The 17,471-nt window shown below is 40.2% G+C and overlaps 2 protein-coding genes across 2 annotated transcripts in view; one reads left to right on the forward strand and one right to left on the reverse strand.

Moving 5' to 3' along the window:
- Window positions 1-4,256: 4,256 nt before the first annotated feature.
- PGRP-SA (Peptidoglycan recognition protein SA) lies at window positions 4,257-4,950 on the forward strand. Its single transcript, XM_065234391.1, has 2 exons — window positions 4,257-4,561; window positions 4,623-4,950. The coding sequence occupies exons 1-2, from the start codon at window positions 4,272-4,274 to the stop codon at window positions 4,930-4,932; spliced, it is 600 nt and encodes a 199-aa protein (XP_065090463.1). The 5' UTR covers window positions 4,257-4,271; the 3' UTR covers window positions 4,933-4,950.
- An 88-nt stretch (window positions 4,951-5,038) lies between these two features.
- The window catches only part of LOC135711528 (forkhead box protein P1-B-like), a 45,313-nt gene continuing 32,880 nt past the window's right edge, over window positions 5,039-17,471 (reverse strand). The window contains exons 4-7 of the mRNA XM_065234397.1: window positions 6,352-6,523; window positions 6,133-6,291; window positions 5,835-6,078; window positions 5,039-5,777 (exon numbers count right to left, since the gene is read on the reverse strand). Of these exons, the coding sequence (XP_065090469.1) occupies window positions 5,542-5,777; window positions 5,835-6,078; window positions 6,133-6,291; window positions 6,352-6,523 (811 nt within the window). The 3' untranslated portion in view covers window positions 5,039-5,541. The remainder of the gene's footprint in view (window positions 5,778-5,834; window positions 6,079-6,132; window positions 6,292-6,351; window positions 6,524-17,471) is intronic.

Below are 17,471 nucleotides of genomic sequence, written 5' to 3' on the forward strand. Positions count from 1 at the left end.
GTCAGACTTCTCTTTTAAGTTGGCAAAACGATTGGACAAATAATTCTCTTGGGCGGTGGTTACATTCCATTATTCCAAATGTTTCTTCGAGAGCGTGGTTCAAAGGTCTGGATGTAAGTCGGGGATTCATTCGAGTGATGTCAAGACTTATGTCCAACCACTACTCGCTAGACGCACATCTCTATAGAATAAACCTCGTTGACAGCAATATATGTAGGTGCAGAACCGGTTATGATGACATCGATCACGCAGTTTGGTATTGCCCGGGTAATGACGCCTCCAGAGCACAACTATTGGATACCCTAGTGGCCCGAGGTAGACAACCCTTCCGTGAAGTAAGAGATGTATTGGGAACACGTGATCTTCCCTACATGCAAGCGATCTACGAATTCCTTTGTTTGTCTGATGTTAGAGTTTGATGTGACTATCCCCTCCTTTCCAAACAATTTCCCGCCATTGTGTCCCAGTCTTATTATCCTCCTGTTCCTGTGCTACTTGCCCCTACCCAGCCAGGATTTGGTCAACCGTCCGAGAGTAGTATCTGAAGGAGGCTTCAGAAACCAGTTTCCTACCTAGATCCTTCCAATTGAAATTGTTACCTATTAACCTCGAGCCCGCCACGAGTAATTGGTACCCAATACTAACCTAGAAATACTGCTATTTAAAATGTAAATCAAACATTACTGATTTTGGCTCCGCAAAGTGTCACACACGACTGAGCCTAGTAAATAAACGAACTAGTTAAAAAAAAAAGTTGACAAATTAACAACGTCGATAGGATTCATGTCGATGTTGTTCATTTGTCAACTTGTAACTCCCAACGCAGTTTACCCATTTTTGGTATGTTCAGTTTTTACCGATCTGGGTGGATTCTACCCAAATGTGGGTAGTTTTGAAAAGCGTGTACAGCTAAGCAAAACAATTCAAGCTGAACCTTGCATTATATAGGTTCTAATTAACATTGACAAGATTGCCTTCGTCGACTTTCTCCCAGTATCTCCTCGGTCATGTAAAGACATTCCCAGGTATTTTCAGTACAAAATCGATAAAAGAAGCTTTTATCTAGCATCTCAATACGACAAACACAACAAGAAACGGTTATATCAGTGCTAACATTTGAAAACGGCACAAAAGCCATTTGTAAACAAATGGTTTGTGGGCCCTTTACTCACTACTTGAAGTACACCCACGCGACACAACAGCAACATCGGGTAGGGGAAATTTTCCCCTTCCTGACGATGCTGTTGGTTTGCGTGGGCGTTCTTCGGGTAGCGAGTAAAGGGCCCACAAACCATTTGTTTACAAATGGCTTTTGCGCCGTTTTCAAATGTTAGCACTGATATGCTCAAGTTATTAACGAAAGAGAAAGTCGACGAAGAGAATCGATCAATGTTTCTAAGGACCTAATGCAATGTTCAGCTTGAATATTATCTGAAATTTTTTCAATGTAGGTGGTGATCAAAAGCAACAGCAAACGCACCGAGAAATGTTAATCCAAGCGAGTTATTATTAAAAGAGAAAATCGATCATCGCGGTTACGTCCTTATGTATGCTCACTGTCGAATTTGTAATCTGTGATAGATATGGAAGTTACTTTTTTTCCACCACAGAAACGCCCAGTGTTCTAATGCCAAATGATGCATGTGTGTCTACAAAACGCGAACGAAATATTTTAAAAATATCAGCAATATTTAGATTTTTTTGCTCAATCGGTAGATGTACCGAGAACTTTTTGGAGATATGTATGGCTAATCGAGATATTCCCGATCAATTACGAAATGTTGCATAACATTGGTGCAAAATTGTGTACTCCGTTTTTTGTGTGCATTTTTTTAGCGTTTTGAATTTGAATCGCTGTGGAAACCTTATTTCAAATCAATCTTATTAGTGTTAACTACACAGCTAAAAAAAAGTAGTGTAAATTCCCGTTACTATGATGCACATAAACAGAGCGTCATAAATCATACAAATTTACATTATAAATCGTGTAAATTTATGAGACATGTCATGCAATATTCCATATATTGTATGCAACTTTCCACCTTTGTTTGCAACATTTCTTGCAAGCTGCTAGTTTACGTGAAAAGGAAGTTTACATGCATGAATGTTTACATGCATGGATGATTACATCAGCAGTAAAATTCAGATTTTTTTAGTGTGTACCCCATTCCCGGCTTATTAAGCACAACCCGCACTTAGTCTTTCTTAATCTAGCGTTGTTTAGCACCAAACAGCATGTTATTATTACAGATGGCTTCCAAATGTATTTAACTTTTTTATATGTACCGTTAGTTCTGATAAGGGGTCGCAAAATATTTGTTTATTGTTGAAAATGCAAAACTACTTCTGGCGGCTCAACTTGGCCTACCAGTTTTCCTGGGTCTAATAGCTTTTGAAACGCCATTGGGATTCTCTCACCGACAAACCGACATGACACTTAATTCTGACTTATGCCCGAAAATCGTAAACCGTCGATTTAAATGTGCAGTGATCCGAACTGTCAAAACCATAGAATTTTTTGATCTAGACAAAAATAATTTGTCCAGAATAGATCATACACGAGCCAATTAATAACTTTTGCATGCAGGTTCATGGCTTAGCTTAATACTTCCAGCGAACCCGGAGCCAGATGTCATTAGTGTGCTTTGGTCGGAAATTTTATTGTTTTAGCTATGGTCATTCATGTCGGTTTGTCGGTGATTCTCTATTGAACGGAAAGAAAACTGACTTCGCGTGCACTTCAAGTGTGCCTTTTGTTTTCGAGATCTTATTTTGCGTTCTTCAACACTTCTTCTTGCAGATATTGAATAGAAGCATCGTACCAAATGTTTGTTTGACACGTTCACGCCGTAATTATAGATATATTTGATGTTTTGTGCTCGATAGGCCGGGAATGAGCGATTAGGCCGAAGTTGATTTTTCCTCTACCACATAAAAATTTCAAGAGCACAAATATCAGCCCTCACAAAACTTATAACAAAGAAACTGGAACTTTACGTTTGCAGCAGTGCAGTACACAAGGAGTTTCAATTTCATAAGTGATGTAACAACCGTTGAAAATTTGTGCCCTAGAAATCTTGAAGTGATAGGGAATATCAGCCATCATAACGGTCATTGTTGGACGCTTCAATGAATCACCTGAAGAAAGCCTTACTCATATCTGATTGTAATTTTGGAACCAAATAAATATGTATTCGCATTTTTATGAGGTCCTGAATTTAACCACATTTTACTTAGTAAGAAATCCAAAATATGTGCATTGGACCGAAATCATAGGTTACGTCTACTGTATTTTAAATAAATATCTAGAAAAATGCACGAGAATTTTCCTACACATCATAACGTGGTCTACGTCAACCATGCGGTCGTGTCTTGTACACAACCCCACATAACCAATGCTACCGACGCCAGGGGAGGCAGCTCCCACCCCTGGACCCTACATATCGACCCATCAACTCATGAACCGGGAACCAACGGCTTTACTTCCCTTCCAAAGGAAGGCGTGATCAGAGATGTTATGCCTCAGAACATCCCGGTGGCGCCGACTGGGGTTGATCCCAGGCCTGCAGGGGTGAGAGACGCTTACCACTACACCACCAGCACCACTTAACACATAATGATGACGTGTGGATTTTTTGAGTGCAGCTTTCTATAGTGTGGGCCCTCCTGGATGCTATGCAGACAGCTATAAACTTATTTAAAAAATTAAAATGTAACTCTGAATATCAATAGCAGCATACATGGATTGGAAAAGTTGCTTGATTTCGACTGCTATTAGATTTTACGAAAGAAGCACCCAGATAATGCAAGATATTATTACTTACATTTCTAGCACTTCTAGCTTTGTTTGGGTTATAATCCCCACCACAACTTCTACTAACACATGTCCAATCCAATGTAGCCGTAATCAAATTAGATCTGTTCCCGTATTTGCTTTTTTGCTTTTGCTGTAAGTTGCTGCAGTTTTCAGTAAATTACTGTATGAAAATAATATGGTGCAGAAAGTACGTGAACATACATTTACTTTTTGCTGTACAGAATATTACAGAAAAGCAAGTACAGGAACAGACCGAATATAGAACCGCATATGTATACAACGCACGGTGAATCCCCCCGTTAAAAGATGCCCATCTCAACGCGAACAAACATCAATGTCACGTTGCCATTCTGTTGTGCTTCCTTCTTCTGACTAGAATTTCAACTTCACCGAAAACTGGTTACTGATCGCAGTCAAAGCAAAACAACTGGTGCGATAAGACGTACCTCACAAAATGTCTGCCAATGTGCTGATTTTTGTCAAAGCTGTCTTATTGATCACACTGAGTGCGTGGATTGTGCTCGCACAGGATCCCCCCGACAGATGTATGAAAATTATCAAACGAGCCCAGTGGGGTGCTGCCAAGTCTACGGCCGTTACGTACCAGGTCAAACCCGTCCAGCATGTGGTGATTCATCATACAGCTACGCAAAGCTGCACTGAGGTGGCCGTCTGCAAGGAGATGGTCGAATCCATTCAGGACAACCACCAGAATAGCAACAAGTGGAGCGATATTGGTTACAAGTGAGTGTAATTTGGGTGCGTTTTTTCATGATTGGGTGATTGATTGACTAATTATTCGTAGTTTTCTGATTTCCAACGGTGGAAACGTGTTCGAGGGAATCGGATGGCATCGGGTGGGAGCTCATACCCGGGGGTACAATAATAAATCGATCGGTATCGCCTTCATTGGAGACTACAGCAAGGAACTTCCTTCGCCGAAAGCACTTCGGGCGGCAAGCAAGCTTCTCCAGTGTGGCGTAAATCTGGGGGAGCTGGATTCGGACTACCTTTTATACGGTGCCAAGCAACTTTCGGCCACGGCCAGTCCGGGAAAGGCGTTGTTCAAAGAAATTAAGGATTGGGACCATTTCGATCGCTCACCGGTGGTTTAGAAACAGTATGTAACGTTAAGGTCTAAAGTGAAATCAGTAAATTTGGGTTGGTAGATTATTTGTTTATAATGTATATTGTACCCTCACCTACAATAAAACACCATGCTTACTTTCGTACTGATTAGAATTGTATTGAATTGAATTAGATTTTGTACACTGAATTTGCACGATTTATGACAACTTCATATTCTGGCGATACGAACGCTTCGGTTTCATAAAAAGGGATTATAAGTATGTTCGTTGACTAGGACTGTTATTTGCTGTTGTGCTACCCAGCCAGCTGACACTATTTACATGATTAGGCTTTCAAAAATGTACACCATGATTATCATCTAGACACGATGGTTGTATGAATAATGTGAAAACTCAAAACAACAAAAACTAAAAAAACAATCACTCTGACTAGTACTTGGTTGCACTTCACAATCTTTCTTACACACTCTCTCGCTCTCTTCAAACGTGCTGATCATTGTCCAAAGAGCCTTCCGTAGTCACAAATCCCGATGCATCAACGGCAACGATTTCAGGCGGAACTTCTCCTTGCTGCTGTTGCTGCAGTACTTCTTGCTGTTGCATCAGTTGGACATTGTTGGCACCGGCCGCACGTCGTCAAGTCATAATGTTATTGCCAAAGTAGTTGAGATTGAAGTCGTCCTCAAACAGGATCTGATCCTCGTCCTGGCTGGAGCTCATATTGATGCCCAGTTCGATCGGATCGATCGTGGTGATGTAGTAGTCGGTCGGAGGTGCCGCATCCGAACGATGACCAGCGGCCGATCGAAGCCCGCACTCCTGCACGATTTCCTCCTTTGATACCGGATTCAGGTAGTCCGCCAGGTAGTAGTCTGGAATGCTTAGAATGATTAGAGAGATCCTGTAGGGAGCTTGCATGGATAAAGTACCGGAATCCAGCAGCGCATAAGCCTGGAAATTGTTCGAGTTGATTGGATGGACAATCTGAACTTCCACGTTTCGTCGAATTCCATTCAGAATTTCTCCAGCTGATCGCTTCAGTTCCTCACCCTGAACGACCTCGAATTGATTGTTCGGAATGCTGGCATACATTGGCTGCTGCTGTTGTTGGCCAAGTGATGGCTGAAGGTGTTGACCGGATGATCCTGGCTGCGAAAGGCGATAATCTATGGACTGCGGGGATATAGAATTTAGTAGAAGAATGATTTGTTCCTTGTTGGCACAAACCTCGCTTGTAGATCCGTGCCCCGGAGAATGTGGCTCATACTGAGCTAAGCTGGCCGTTGCTGCAGCAATTTCATCCTGGTTAGGTGAACCGGGAGCCTCCCGTTGAGTTTTGGCGTTGGCTGCTTCCATCTTGAAGAACAACTCTAACCGTTGGCGTTTCTGAAAATTTCAAGCAATTAGTTTTGAACCATCCTTAAAAACAAGCATGATCGAACTCACATGTTCCCAAGCTAGGAAGTTCGCCTCCGAGTCCCTACTGGAGATGGTCCACAGGTGACCAGCCCCTTGCGGGGCTTTGTTGCCTTTCCGAAAATGCGGGTTGATCGACAGGTTGTGACGAACCGAGTTCTTCCACCGATCATCATTGGACTTGTAGAACGGGAAATGATCCCTAAAAGTGTAGACAAACGAAAAAAAAACGAGCATTTTACTACGATTACCCGATAAATTACATCCCTTCATCGTATGGCAAAAGTTCTCACGCTTCGCTGACCGAGCATAACCAAACCGTCAGCCGTCGTCCTCGCAGCCCTTTAAACAAATCCTTTCTGTAGTAGAGGCACTAGAAGGTCTGCCAGTCGAGTAACGTCAGTTCAACGGTAATTTGTCTGTCACGGTATACCATGCGTCCCCGTCGATCCCCAGGTCCTTTTTGTTCCGATTCGTGACCGATGGACGATGCTCAGTGAACCATGAAAATGCTGCACTTAACTGCACCGAATGGCCATTACACACCTGTATTTGTCTCAATGTCTGTATAACGTGCATATTCCTCCCCTTCATTTACCGATATTTCAACAGAAGACCCTGCACGTGTGCACCACCTTCACCTCTCTCTATAGACACTGCTGCGGTGGTGTCTCAAGCACAGGGAAAAACCTCGTACAATGTTTACGCTGAAACCATTAATCATGCACCAAAAGCCCACACGACGAGCATTGTATACAATTTTGAATGCGCTCCAATCGTGCATATATAGGTAGATACCTAGATAGATAGATATGCCGCCTCGTTTAAGACCGCCGAGATCGACGAGGGTCCTGTTTGGAATTTCCTAAGCAAAGGAACGGCGGGACGAGGGGAAACCAATATCCGCAGTCCATAAAATGTAAATGTTTATTCATGTGGAACCTAGTTCCCGTTTCCGTGCGGCTCGGTATCATTCCTTAATTTTTATGACCGTGTATGAAATAGATAGCACGATACGTATTGTCGTCATCTTCGGGACACGGAAAGGGACAAAGCAACGGGTCATAGGACTAGGATTTGTATGTGAGACAGGACAAGTTGAAGTCGTAAATTATCTTGCTGTATGAAAGTCTACTGCGTACTGGGCAAGGTGTTCCGTGCTTGAAGGAGGTGGAAGGCTTTTCACAACAGAACTACTTTATAGCAGTTTTACAATTTTTGGAGTGATAGTTGTCTGGTTGGGCAAGCTATATAGCTTATTTCGTCAGTCGAGGCGCTACCATACAATACGATTTAACCCGAACAATGCATATGGTCCTAAGTAACATTGATCGGTTCTCTTCATCGACTTTCTTTTTCGTTTTAATTAGTTTTCTTTAGAAAAAAAAAACCGTGCTTGGATTAGGCATTCTTATTTGAATTAGCCATTATTCTTTTAATTTTTTTTTCTTGATTTCATAAAACTGTGTAAAGCAGCACAAATATAAAACATTATCATAACCAGGGCGTCACAATATCAGCTTCAAGCTACCAAATCGATGCGACGAAGAAACTGCTGGCTTTCTTTTTCTATTGAAGTGGAACCGTCCCGTCGCTCCATTGGTCTTTCTTTCGAGCTTCGGTGAAACGGACGAGCGAAAGAGCGCTCGACTTTGATTGTTTCGTCTTTCATGAAGCACATCAACAGAGGTTTCATGACGTATAACGGCAAATGAAAACATATATTTAAAGCATTTCTCACGTGAAAACACTTGAAGATTACACACAATATGTTGAATTTATCTTCCATCGACATATTTATCTAAAAAAAAAAAAAAAAAAACGAAAACGGGGCATAACGCATATTAAACAAATTGGAAGAGCGGTAATAGAGTGTTCGTGGAAGGGATTGAAAGCCATAATGAGATTTCGTTAAACTAGAAAATCGAAGCTACTTATATTGAAAGTGATGAGCGAAGCAAAGACGAGAAGATCCACATCCACAGCTAGCCTTTCCTTCTCAGCGTACTTCTTTTTCATTTTCGTTTCTACACTCAAAAAATTCCACACGTCATCATCATGAGTATCACACTTAATTGTGCACTTATTGTGAAACACATACATTTCATGTGTGAATTTTATGCTGTGAACCATGCCTCAACACTATTGGTTTGAATTGTGACACACTTGGAGTCTATGTGCCTCACATGGGGACATCAATAGCTTTGCACACCACAGTTCAATGTACCAAAATATTCTACTTTATCGACTTCTACTTTACCGACTCCAAAATTTAATCAACAAATATATAAACAAAGTTGCCAGAGGGCAGAGCATACACATGCCTTTTTTAATGGGTTTGATTTGGGATTGAATCCTGGACTGTTGGAGGGTGCTGCTGCCGTTGTCTTCGTTCGATCTCTCTGCACCACGGTTGTTCTCATATATGAGGCTGATGTCACAACTCATGTTTTCGATGTTTACCTTTCTGAGCAAGCAATTCACATCGTATTTAAATCCAAAACACTTTAAATCCATCTGTTTTGATCAGTAGTGTGATTCAATGTGCAATACACTTAAATTGATAGAGAAAGATGATCAACATTTCAAAGTTTGAAAAAATAGAAATCAACGTGTGGAACACATTGAACCATTTTTGTGCATTGTGCATATAAAAAATCAAATGTTTAAACACTTCGATGAGACGTGTGGACTTTTTTGAGTGTAGCTGATAGTCTAGCTAGGCCTGGGGGCAACCCTAATAAAATTGTTATGGTTATTTTGCTTAACGACGTGTTCTGGGTATCTTCCAAACCATTAGTGGAAAAGTTCAATTATTTGGGTTATCGTTCGTTTATGGTTATTTTTTATTAGGGAAGACAGCTGCACTCAGAGTAAATATATTTGAAGCGAGTAAATTTGAGTTACTCATATTTACTCAAAAATAAACAAAGTAGTCTCGATTTTCTGATCAAAGAAATATCGTCTGACAGCATATTTCGTTTGAAGCATCTGTTCGTACATTTGACAGATTGAATCGCTCGTTTAACAAATCAAATTGTGGACAAACGAAATGCTACTGTGGTGGTTTGACTGAACAACGGTTTTACGGGGCTTGGATACCTTTCAGGCGCCTTCCCTCGGCCTAGGCCTAGGACGATACAGGATTGACTGGAGTGACCCGTCCCAAAAGGGGAATGCTCCTTTTCGGTTACCTGAGGTACAACCTGAGCTTGAAACTTCGTTCGTGGTCAATATAATTGGTCCTTGACTGCTGATTGTGGTATATTATGTAGCTGCTGATTCTAGGTCAGATTAGGTCAGCTCTGGCCAGCTTCGCCAGCGGAAGAAAACCACTTCAACTTTAGCGCTTTGCCAGCAATCGTAAATGTATCATTGAAAAAGCGTTGCCAGATGTATTGCCTCTAGCAATGAATTAAAGTTTATTAAAACAAGCAATTGTGAAGTTTGACTGGATGTATTTAATGGTGAATAAATATCAGAAACTGAATAAATTTAAAAAAAGACTATTTTAGACATTTTAGCGGTCCAATTAAAAAAAAATTAACAGGAGAGATGGTAGCAGTGCCACAAACTATATTGCTCTAAGAATTGAATTTATTGAATTAATTTAGCCTTATCCGAACATATCGAACCACCCCAAAAGTCCCTACACAGAAATTCCAAGAATGCACGTCAACTAACTTTGCTTGACAGCATCGGTTTCAACGTAATTTTCAATATAACAATCAGGTTGCTATGAGTATATAAGATATTGAGCAGCGTGAGTAACTCAGAGTTACTCAAAATTAACTTCGGTTTTACTCATGATCGATAGCTGTCTTGCCCCCAGAGCTAGGCGTTATAGAAATGAAGCGTTGAACACATTGTATGAAAGAAACAAATCTCGAATTCATTTTAGAGCTTCGAAAATGTAGAACCCTGATCATAAAATATAAATCGAAGGAGGATTGTTTTCAGAAAATTAACGTTTTATGTTTTTTACTATGAATTTGCCAAGATTTTTCTTTCAATGTATTTTTTTCTCAAAGGAAATTTAATTACTTACAACATTTTCTCAGATGTAATTTTGATCAGATCAACAATTTTCATGTTGTGATTTTTTATAAAAAATATTATCAATTGTTTGAGTACGCCCTTTTTAAAAGTTACTCTTGAGAAAAACATATTTAGACGAAAAATGCAACCATTGGTAGCAGTGAACATGTGAGCAAAGTTTCATTCAAATCGGAAGGGGTCCAGACAAAACTGACATTTTTTAGCGTTTAAAGATGTACTTGGGACCAATAGGCTAGTCAAGTAGTGATGCAATTTAAAATCGTTCGTTTCCACCGGTTGGTTTTAGGCTGCTGCTTAGTTTTTGTGAATTTGAGTCAAAACCGACTCAACTTTGAATAGATGTCATCGGCCGTGTGGTGAACAGCCCAGTTCAGAATTTACTATCCAAGTGTCGCTGAAGTGTGATTTGTTCTCAAATTACTTGCTAAGCTTGACATCATGACTAGATCGAAGGCTGCTGTCTTCGGCAAAGTTGTTTGAAACCTATTGTAGGGCTTAGATCTAATTTTGGGCCTTAGTAACACACTCTATTTTTCGAGTGGATTTTTTTTCACAAAATGGAATGTTTTCACTGCAGATGACTTCTAAATTTATTTACCTTTCCGTACGTACTGTAAGATTTGCTAAAGAGAAACAAACTGTTGAGATATTGTTAAAAATCTAACACTGGCCCCAAACTTGGCCTACAGATTCTAGATTAGGCCTAATGCATTGAAACGGCATTCAAACGTTCAAACATTGAATTCACTTTGGCCTATCGGATGAAGATAATAATTGATTTGGTCGGAGCTAGAGTCGGTGTATAATGAGTCACGCCAAGAGTGAAGCCAAGTCTACACGCTAACTTGAAAGTACCCATTAATGGTTGAAAAAGACCCATTTTGAAGAAAAGTGGCTTAACTCATTAAATGAGTAAAATTTTTACCCATTAATGAGTATCTGTTACCCATTAATGAGTAATTGTTAATCATTAATGGGTAACAGATACTCATTAATGGGTAAAATTGTTTAATCATTAATGAGTTAAGCCACTTTTCTTCAAAATGGGTCTTTTTTTACTCATTAATGAGTACTTTCAAGTTAGCGTGTACCTATTGAGCTGTCAAACCGGCTACCTATCGTGCAGAGTAAACAAACATTACGATGCTATGAAAGGTCCACGAAAGGTATTGCAATAAAATATAAAATATAATCGAAGAAATGATCATAAACTAGCAGTGAGCAATAAATTGTCATGGGATACGTTTGGTAATGATCACTTATGAGAATTTCTACTATTTTTGGTTTTGATAATTTGACTAAATCACTGATATAATGATTTACTACAGCCGCTATTTTTTTTCTCGCTAGAAGTCATTTGAAGTTGATGTAGAAGTCATCTGTTGCCAAGTGAAAAGAAAGGGAATCTTTCAAAAACCGTGATGCGAGTTCAACTGTTTTTCTCTTGGCGTGACTCATTATACACCGACTCTAGTCGGAGCGTTTCTTTTGTTTTTGAGAAAAAATGGGTTAAACATTTATAGCACGCGTTCTCATTGGCTTCGTTCGGTAGCTTTTTAACTTAAGTATCGTACCAAACGCCTAATTGACTTGTTAACTCTGAAATCATGGATTTGTTTGATATTTTCTGCACGATAGGCCCTCGATGATTAAGGACTGTCAATTAAAGAAAGTGGACACCTGTTTATCAATAGTTTAGGGTTAAAACGTAACGAAAAATTGTGAATTTTCGCTCAGTGTGTGACAACATTGTTAATTTTGGCAACACACCTAAAAAAAAAGTGAGAAATTTCGAACGATGGGTCGGATCAGTTTATTAACTCGCAGATTAATTCTGTACAAATGGTTTTCCGAAAATTTGTCGTTTCGAGAATAAGCAAAAAGCGTGAAGTAAAGTAAATCTACAGAGTTCAAGATTGTTAAGAAGTTTGGAGAAACGTGTTCTCTTAAAGATTTACCGAAATCTGGGCGCAAAAGAGGGAATGAGACCAGAAAAAGGACCTGGCAGCAATACGCCTTTTGAAAATCGCATAAACCGTGTTCCAGTCGTGAATTGCCAAAAAATTGAACATTAGCGTCGGAGCTGTGCAGAATATCAAAAAAACGTAACAATATCAGAACCTACAAGAAGCAAAAAGCACCCAAAATGACGGATTCACAGAAAGCTTTTTCGAAAATACGGTCACGGAACTCGTATGACGTTCTCCTTCAAAAGCCGAACCGGTTCATTTTGATGGACTACGAGACGTACGTCAAGTTGGATACCAGTTCACTTCTCGGGCCGCAATTTTCAACGCTGAAGAGAGGACAGGTGTGTCTGATGATGTGCGATGCATCCGAACCGAAAAATTTGGAAAATTTTGTGTGGCAAGCAATTTGCTCCTGTGGCTTGAAGAGTTCTTCGTATTTCACAACAGGCACAATCAATGGTGAAAATGGTGATGGTGAGTGCAGCAAAAAACGGCTTCTACCCATCTACCGAAAGAATACGGATCCTCCATTGTTTTGGCCGAATCTGGCATCTGCTCACTATGCTTCTGCTACGTTGGAGATGCTCAAGAAGGAAAAAGTCGATTTCGTCGAAACATTCCAAAATCCCCCAAACTGCCCTGAACTGCGTCCTATCGAAAAATACTGGGCAATAATTAAACGGCATCTTAAGAAAGATGGAAGAGAAGCAATCTCTGTTGACTGTTTCAAGAAAATTCGGTCTGCAGCACAACGAAAAGCAGTGTTCACTCGGCTGTCGACAAAAGCAGGCCACTCTCGATGTGTGTTACGCGATCGTCTGTTTACTCGGCAGCAACCATTGTGTGGTCCTCCTCATTGTTCTTCATCAGCAGTTCTTTCGGTCGATGCGTCGTCGACTTTGGAAAGCAACCGTTTCGTGATGAGTGTGTGAGTGCTGACCACATTTTGCGTCCATTGCTGCAATGGACGCGCTCTGACCCTCGTTGGCGTACAACAAACTACCGGAAGCGGCTCCAGTTCTGATGGAGGAGGCTTTTTGGATAGCGGAAGATAAAGTGTTTATTGTGTTGTACCTTTTGACTATAGCTTTAAGATGTATTGTATAGTGACCAAGAATCCTCGGCTCTGTTAAGTTAATTCGGTTGAGCCTTATCAAATAAATTAATAAACAAAAAAAAAAAAAAAGCACAACGAAAAGTTAAGCAGAAAGTTGTGCAGAATCTAATGGGCGGTATAAAGAGAAAAGTCCGAGCGTACTTCATAAATGAGAAGTAAACATTCAAACTCACGTGAACACTGTCATCTTATTCTTCTTCCTCGCATTTCAAGCTTATTTCTAATCGCATATTAGCTTATTGCGTGCTCTCAACTTAGTGTTCTAGATGCACTTCCACAGTTATTAATTGAGAGCTTTCGATGCCTGTACCATTTTTGCATTAGTATAATTGTGTGGCAAGTACAATCATACTCTATGCCCAACCCGAAAAATTCCTAGAGCGGACCGGGAATCGAACCCAGCCACCTCCAGCATGGTCTTGCTTTGTAGCTGTGCCTTTACCGACTGAGTTAAGGGAGGTTCCACGGGAGGTGAACACGGTCATATGCACACAGCTAAAAAAAAGAAGTGTAAATTTACGTTACTATGATGCACATAAATGGAGCGTCATATATACTACAAGTTTACATTATAGATCGTGTAAATGTATGAGATATGTCATGCTATATTCCATATATTGTGTGCAATTGTCTACTTTTGTTTGCAACATTTCTTGCAAGCTGTTAGTTTACGTGAAAAGGAAGTTTACATGCTTGAATGTTTGCATGCATGAATGTTTACATCACTAGTAAAGTTCAGATTTATTTTTTTTTGTATGTTGATTTTCATTTATATAAAGTAAACTTATGAATTTGTTCGAAAATAAATATTTTCCTTTGAGGAACAGGTGTCATATTAATAAACAGTCCTTAGGCCGAAGTAGTGCACTACCCTACATGGTGTGCATCACACTTTAAATTCACTAGTCAGTCATCTACCATCTAATTTCTTGCTTTAGCTTGAGACCTCAACTAGATAGAAGGTTGCGGTGCAGGACAATGTTGTTCACATGAATAAGATCTTTATGGTGGTGCATAGCTCAGTTCAAAATTCACTAACTAGGTGGCGCAAGTGTGCAGTTGTACACCTTATTGTTTGATTTAATTTTACACCACGACTTGATAGTAGTTTGCTGTCTTAAGTAAAGTTGTTCTGAATGACATGACCTGTTGTTTGGTGGGCATCTCAGTGCCATTTGATCCTAATGGCTTGCTTAGGTCGATAGCCCCGTAACGTGGGTAGATAACTATTTCCGGGTACGTTACGGGATGTAAGATCTACCATCGATTCCTAATCCTGACTACTTAAAACTATGGGAACAAGATTTTTGAGTACCCTAAAACGGAGTATCTTTGATAATGCGGGTAACTTTGATAGTAGAATATAATGATTAAATTTACTCTCTGCACTATTTTCAAATTGGAAATATTGTTTCCTTTTTGTAGCTTAGGGGTTTACCTTTGATATCGTATTGAGTTTTTGTATAATATGTTTAACATATTTTCCAAACATCTAAACAATCAATTTTCTTGTTTGTCGCCAGTTGCCTGATTGAAAAGGCACTCAAACAATCACTTATTAAAAGTGTTTCCGATACAGCCATCACAAGTTCTTGTTGTCTTCTTATTGCTTATGACGTTTCTGATTATATACTCATTCAAAGTCTCATATTTCTTGAACTAAATTGTTTGAGATTCACGCATGTTTTTCTACATTCACCGAGAATTATCAAACTAACAAAAAAAGTGATGTTCGGTCACAAGACATCAAAAAAAGTGCAATTGCAATAACTTTCAATATACATATTACTAACGAATTGACTCTAGGATCATCAGTTATCGTTTAAAAAAAATTGAAAAGTATGAATTATTGTAAAAGATACTCTTCTTAAAAAAAACTATCAAAGTTACCCCGTTTTACGGTAATCAAAGGAACACATCTTTTTTTTTTTTTTCTTTGGTTTGTTTTCCGTCGATCTTGTTTTCCGTGCTGAGCACCAATGCTACCGACGCCAGGAAGGCAGCTCCCACACCTGGACCCTACCTATCGACCCATCAACTCATGAACCGGGGACCAACGGCTTTACTTCCCATCCGAAGGAAGGCGTGATCAGAGATGTTATGCCTCAGAACATCCCGGCGGCGCCGACTGGGATTGAACCCAGGCCTGCTGGGGTGAGAGGCAATCACGCTTACCACTACACCACCGGCGCTGCTAAGGAACACATCTTAGTCCTTGTTACTTTGTATGCCTTGTTGATGGTGAAAAGACTCGGCTTTGTCCACAGAGGATGATCTTGAAACAAGGAAAAAATGAGTTAGTGAGTCTTCATCTCCGGAGTGATTTGAGATTTGGGCGTAATTGCATTTGTAAACAAACACGTCAATCGTCGATTTCTCGCTAGTAAAAGATTAATCTCGAAAATTAATAACACTATCAGGTAGAGGAATGATTCCTCTATCATTTGGTGTACATACTTGGAAAAAATCATGTAAATTCAGGTGCTCTTAGACTGACATATACGAGCGTCAATTTTGGCATAGAATTGAGTCATAACAGACGCAAAATTCAATTCAATCAAACGTAGTTTTCGTCGAGTAACGAACTTTTCACTCTCGAAGCACTTAAATGTACATGAAAATCATCTAAAATTACTAACATTTTGTCTGTAATGAATGCAATACTTGTAGTTCACTGGCTGTGGGAACAATATAATATTTATTTACTTTGCTTGTTTGGTACCCCGCTTGACAGTTAGATCGGTACTTCTGGCTTCACTCTTGGCGGGACTCTTATTTTAACATTGACTCTGAAATTTACAAGACATTTTCGTAGTACGGTCGCGCTTGTTTCGCGCTCCGTTATTTTGGAAGTTTTCTCGATATTCGCTTGAATACATTATCAGTTTTTTTTTCTCGGTTAGTGACTCCTGGCATAGTTGCCGGCAAAGTAATCGAAAAGTGAGTTTTTTTTTGATAATAAAGTGTGGTTTTCGGCATAATCAGAAAAAATATTAATCTGTTCGAATACCAATTCCCAAACCAGATTTTGGCATCATCGTTGCGTGGTCACGCTTATCTGCTCGCGTATCAACATCATCGAGTGTGAGCACCCACCTCTACGTATACATCGTTCATCCATCATAGTGCGCCTGTGTGACAATGTGGTCAGTTGTACGGGTTTATCTGTAGATCTACGGATTTTCAAGAAGCCTTCCCCCGGTGAATATACTGGATGTCCAAAAAATGGGCTCAGTATCTGTCCAGTTCGGAATGTTTTGGTTGGACGCGATCTGGAATTTATGAAACTCATATATGTTTCCTTGAAGAATATTAATCTTAGTTTGATTAACCTTGTGTTTAGGTTGTATTTTTTGTGACTATGGCATGACCAGACACTCCCGGGTAACTAACTCAGTAGCATGAGACCCCTGAACTGTGTCACAGGGTCGGCATGTTACTGGGTATTCGGAGGGGCTACGCGGACAAAGTATGAAAAAACAGGAATATTCACATTTTATTCTGTGGCGTGTGGGTTTTCACATATATGTGGCGTGTTTGCTAGGGCTTAAAATGTAGCAAAAGCAGCGTTATGTCAGTTCATGCACTGTATTAATGATAATTTTGTCCTTTTTGGCAAGTAATATTACACCATATTTTCGACACGATTGAAGTGCATCCACTTTGATGTGATATCAAAATAATTTTTTTGCTGTGTACGGCGTCGTGACGCTGGCGTTGGCCCAGACGGCTGCTCCTGCACTACCGTGTGGCCGGAAACTTGCAGCGCGGGCTGCAGACAGTGTTGCAGCTTTGGGAGAATGGCGGATCTGATAGCGTTCATCAGCCACATACGGCTCAGCAGGCGTTGCTGGCTCGTTTGGCTGGCCGGCGTCTTCCGTCGTTGACGGCATCGGCTGACCGTGGCATGGCCACCTTGGTCGAGCCGAGACGGGAACCTCCTTGGCAATTAAGGTCACCGGCCTGAGGGAATCGTCCCTGATGGACGATCGAGGATCATTTAC

This window comes from Ochlerotatus camptorhynchus, unplaced genomic scaffold (genome assembly GCF_037179485.1).
Source record: "Ochlerotatus camptorhynchus isolate MF236.1 unplaced genomic scaffold, CSIRO-AGI_Acam_v1.1 ptg000433l, whole genome shotgun sequence".
In the NCBI taxonomy this organism is placed as follows: Eukaryota; Metazoa; Arthropoda; class Insecta; order Diptera; family Culicidae; genus Ochlerotatus; species Ochlerotatus camptorhynchus.

Excerpts from the sequence above, each read along its gene's own strand:
- PGRP-SA (XM_065234391.1), top strand. The coding sequence starts at position 4,272 with ATGTCTGCCAATGTGCTGATTTTTGTCAAAGCTGTCTTATTGATCACA. Across the intron at positions 4,562-4,622 it reads TGGAGCGATATTGGTTACAA|TTTTCTGATTTCCAACGGTG; the intron begins GTGAGTGTAATT and ends AATTATTCGTAG.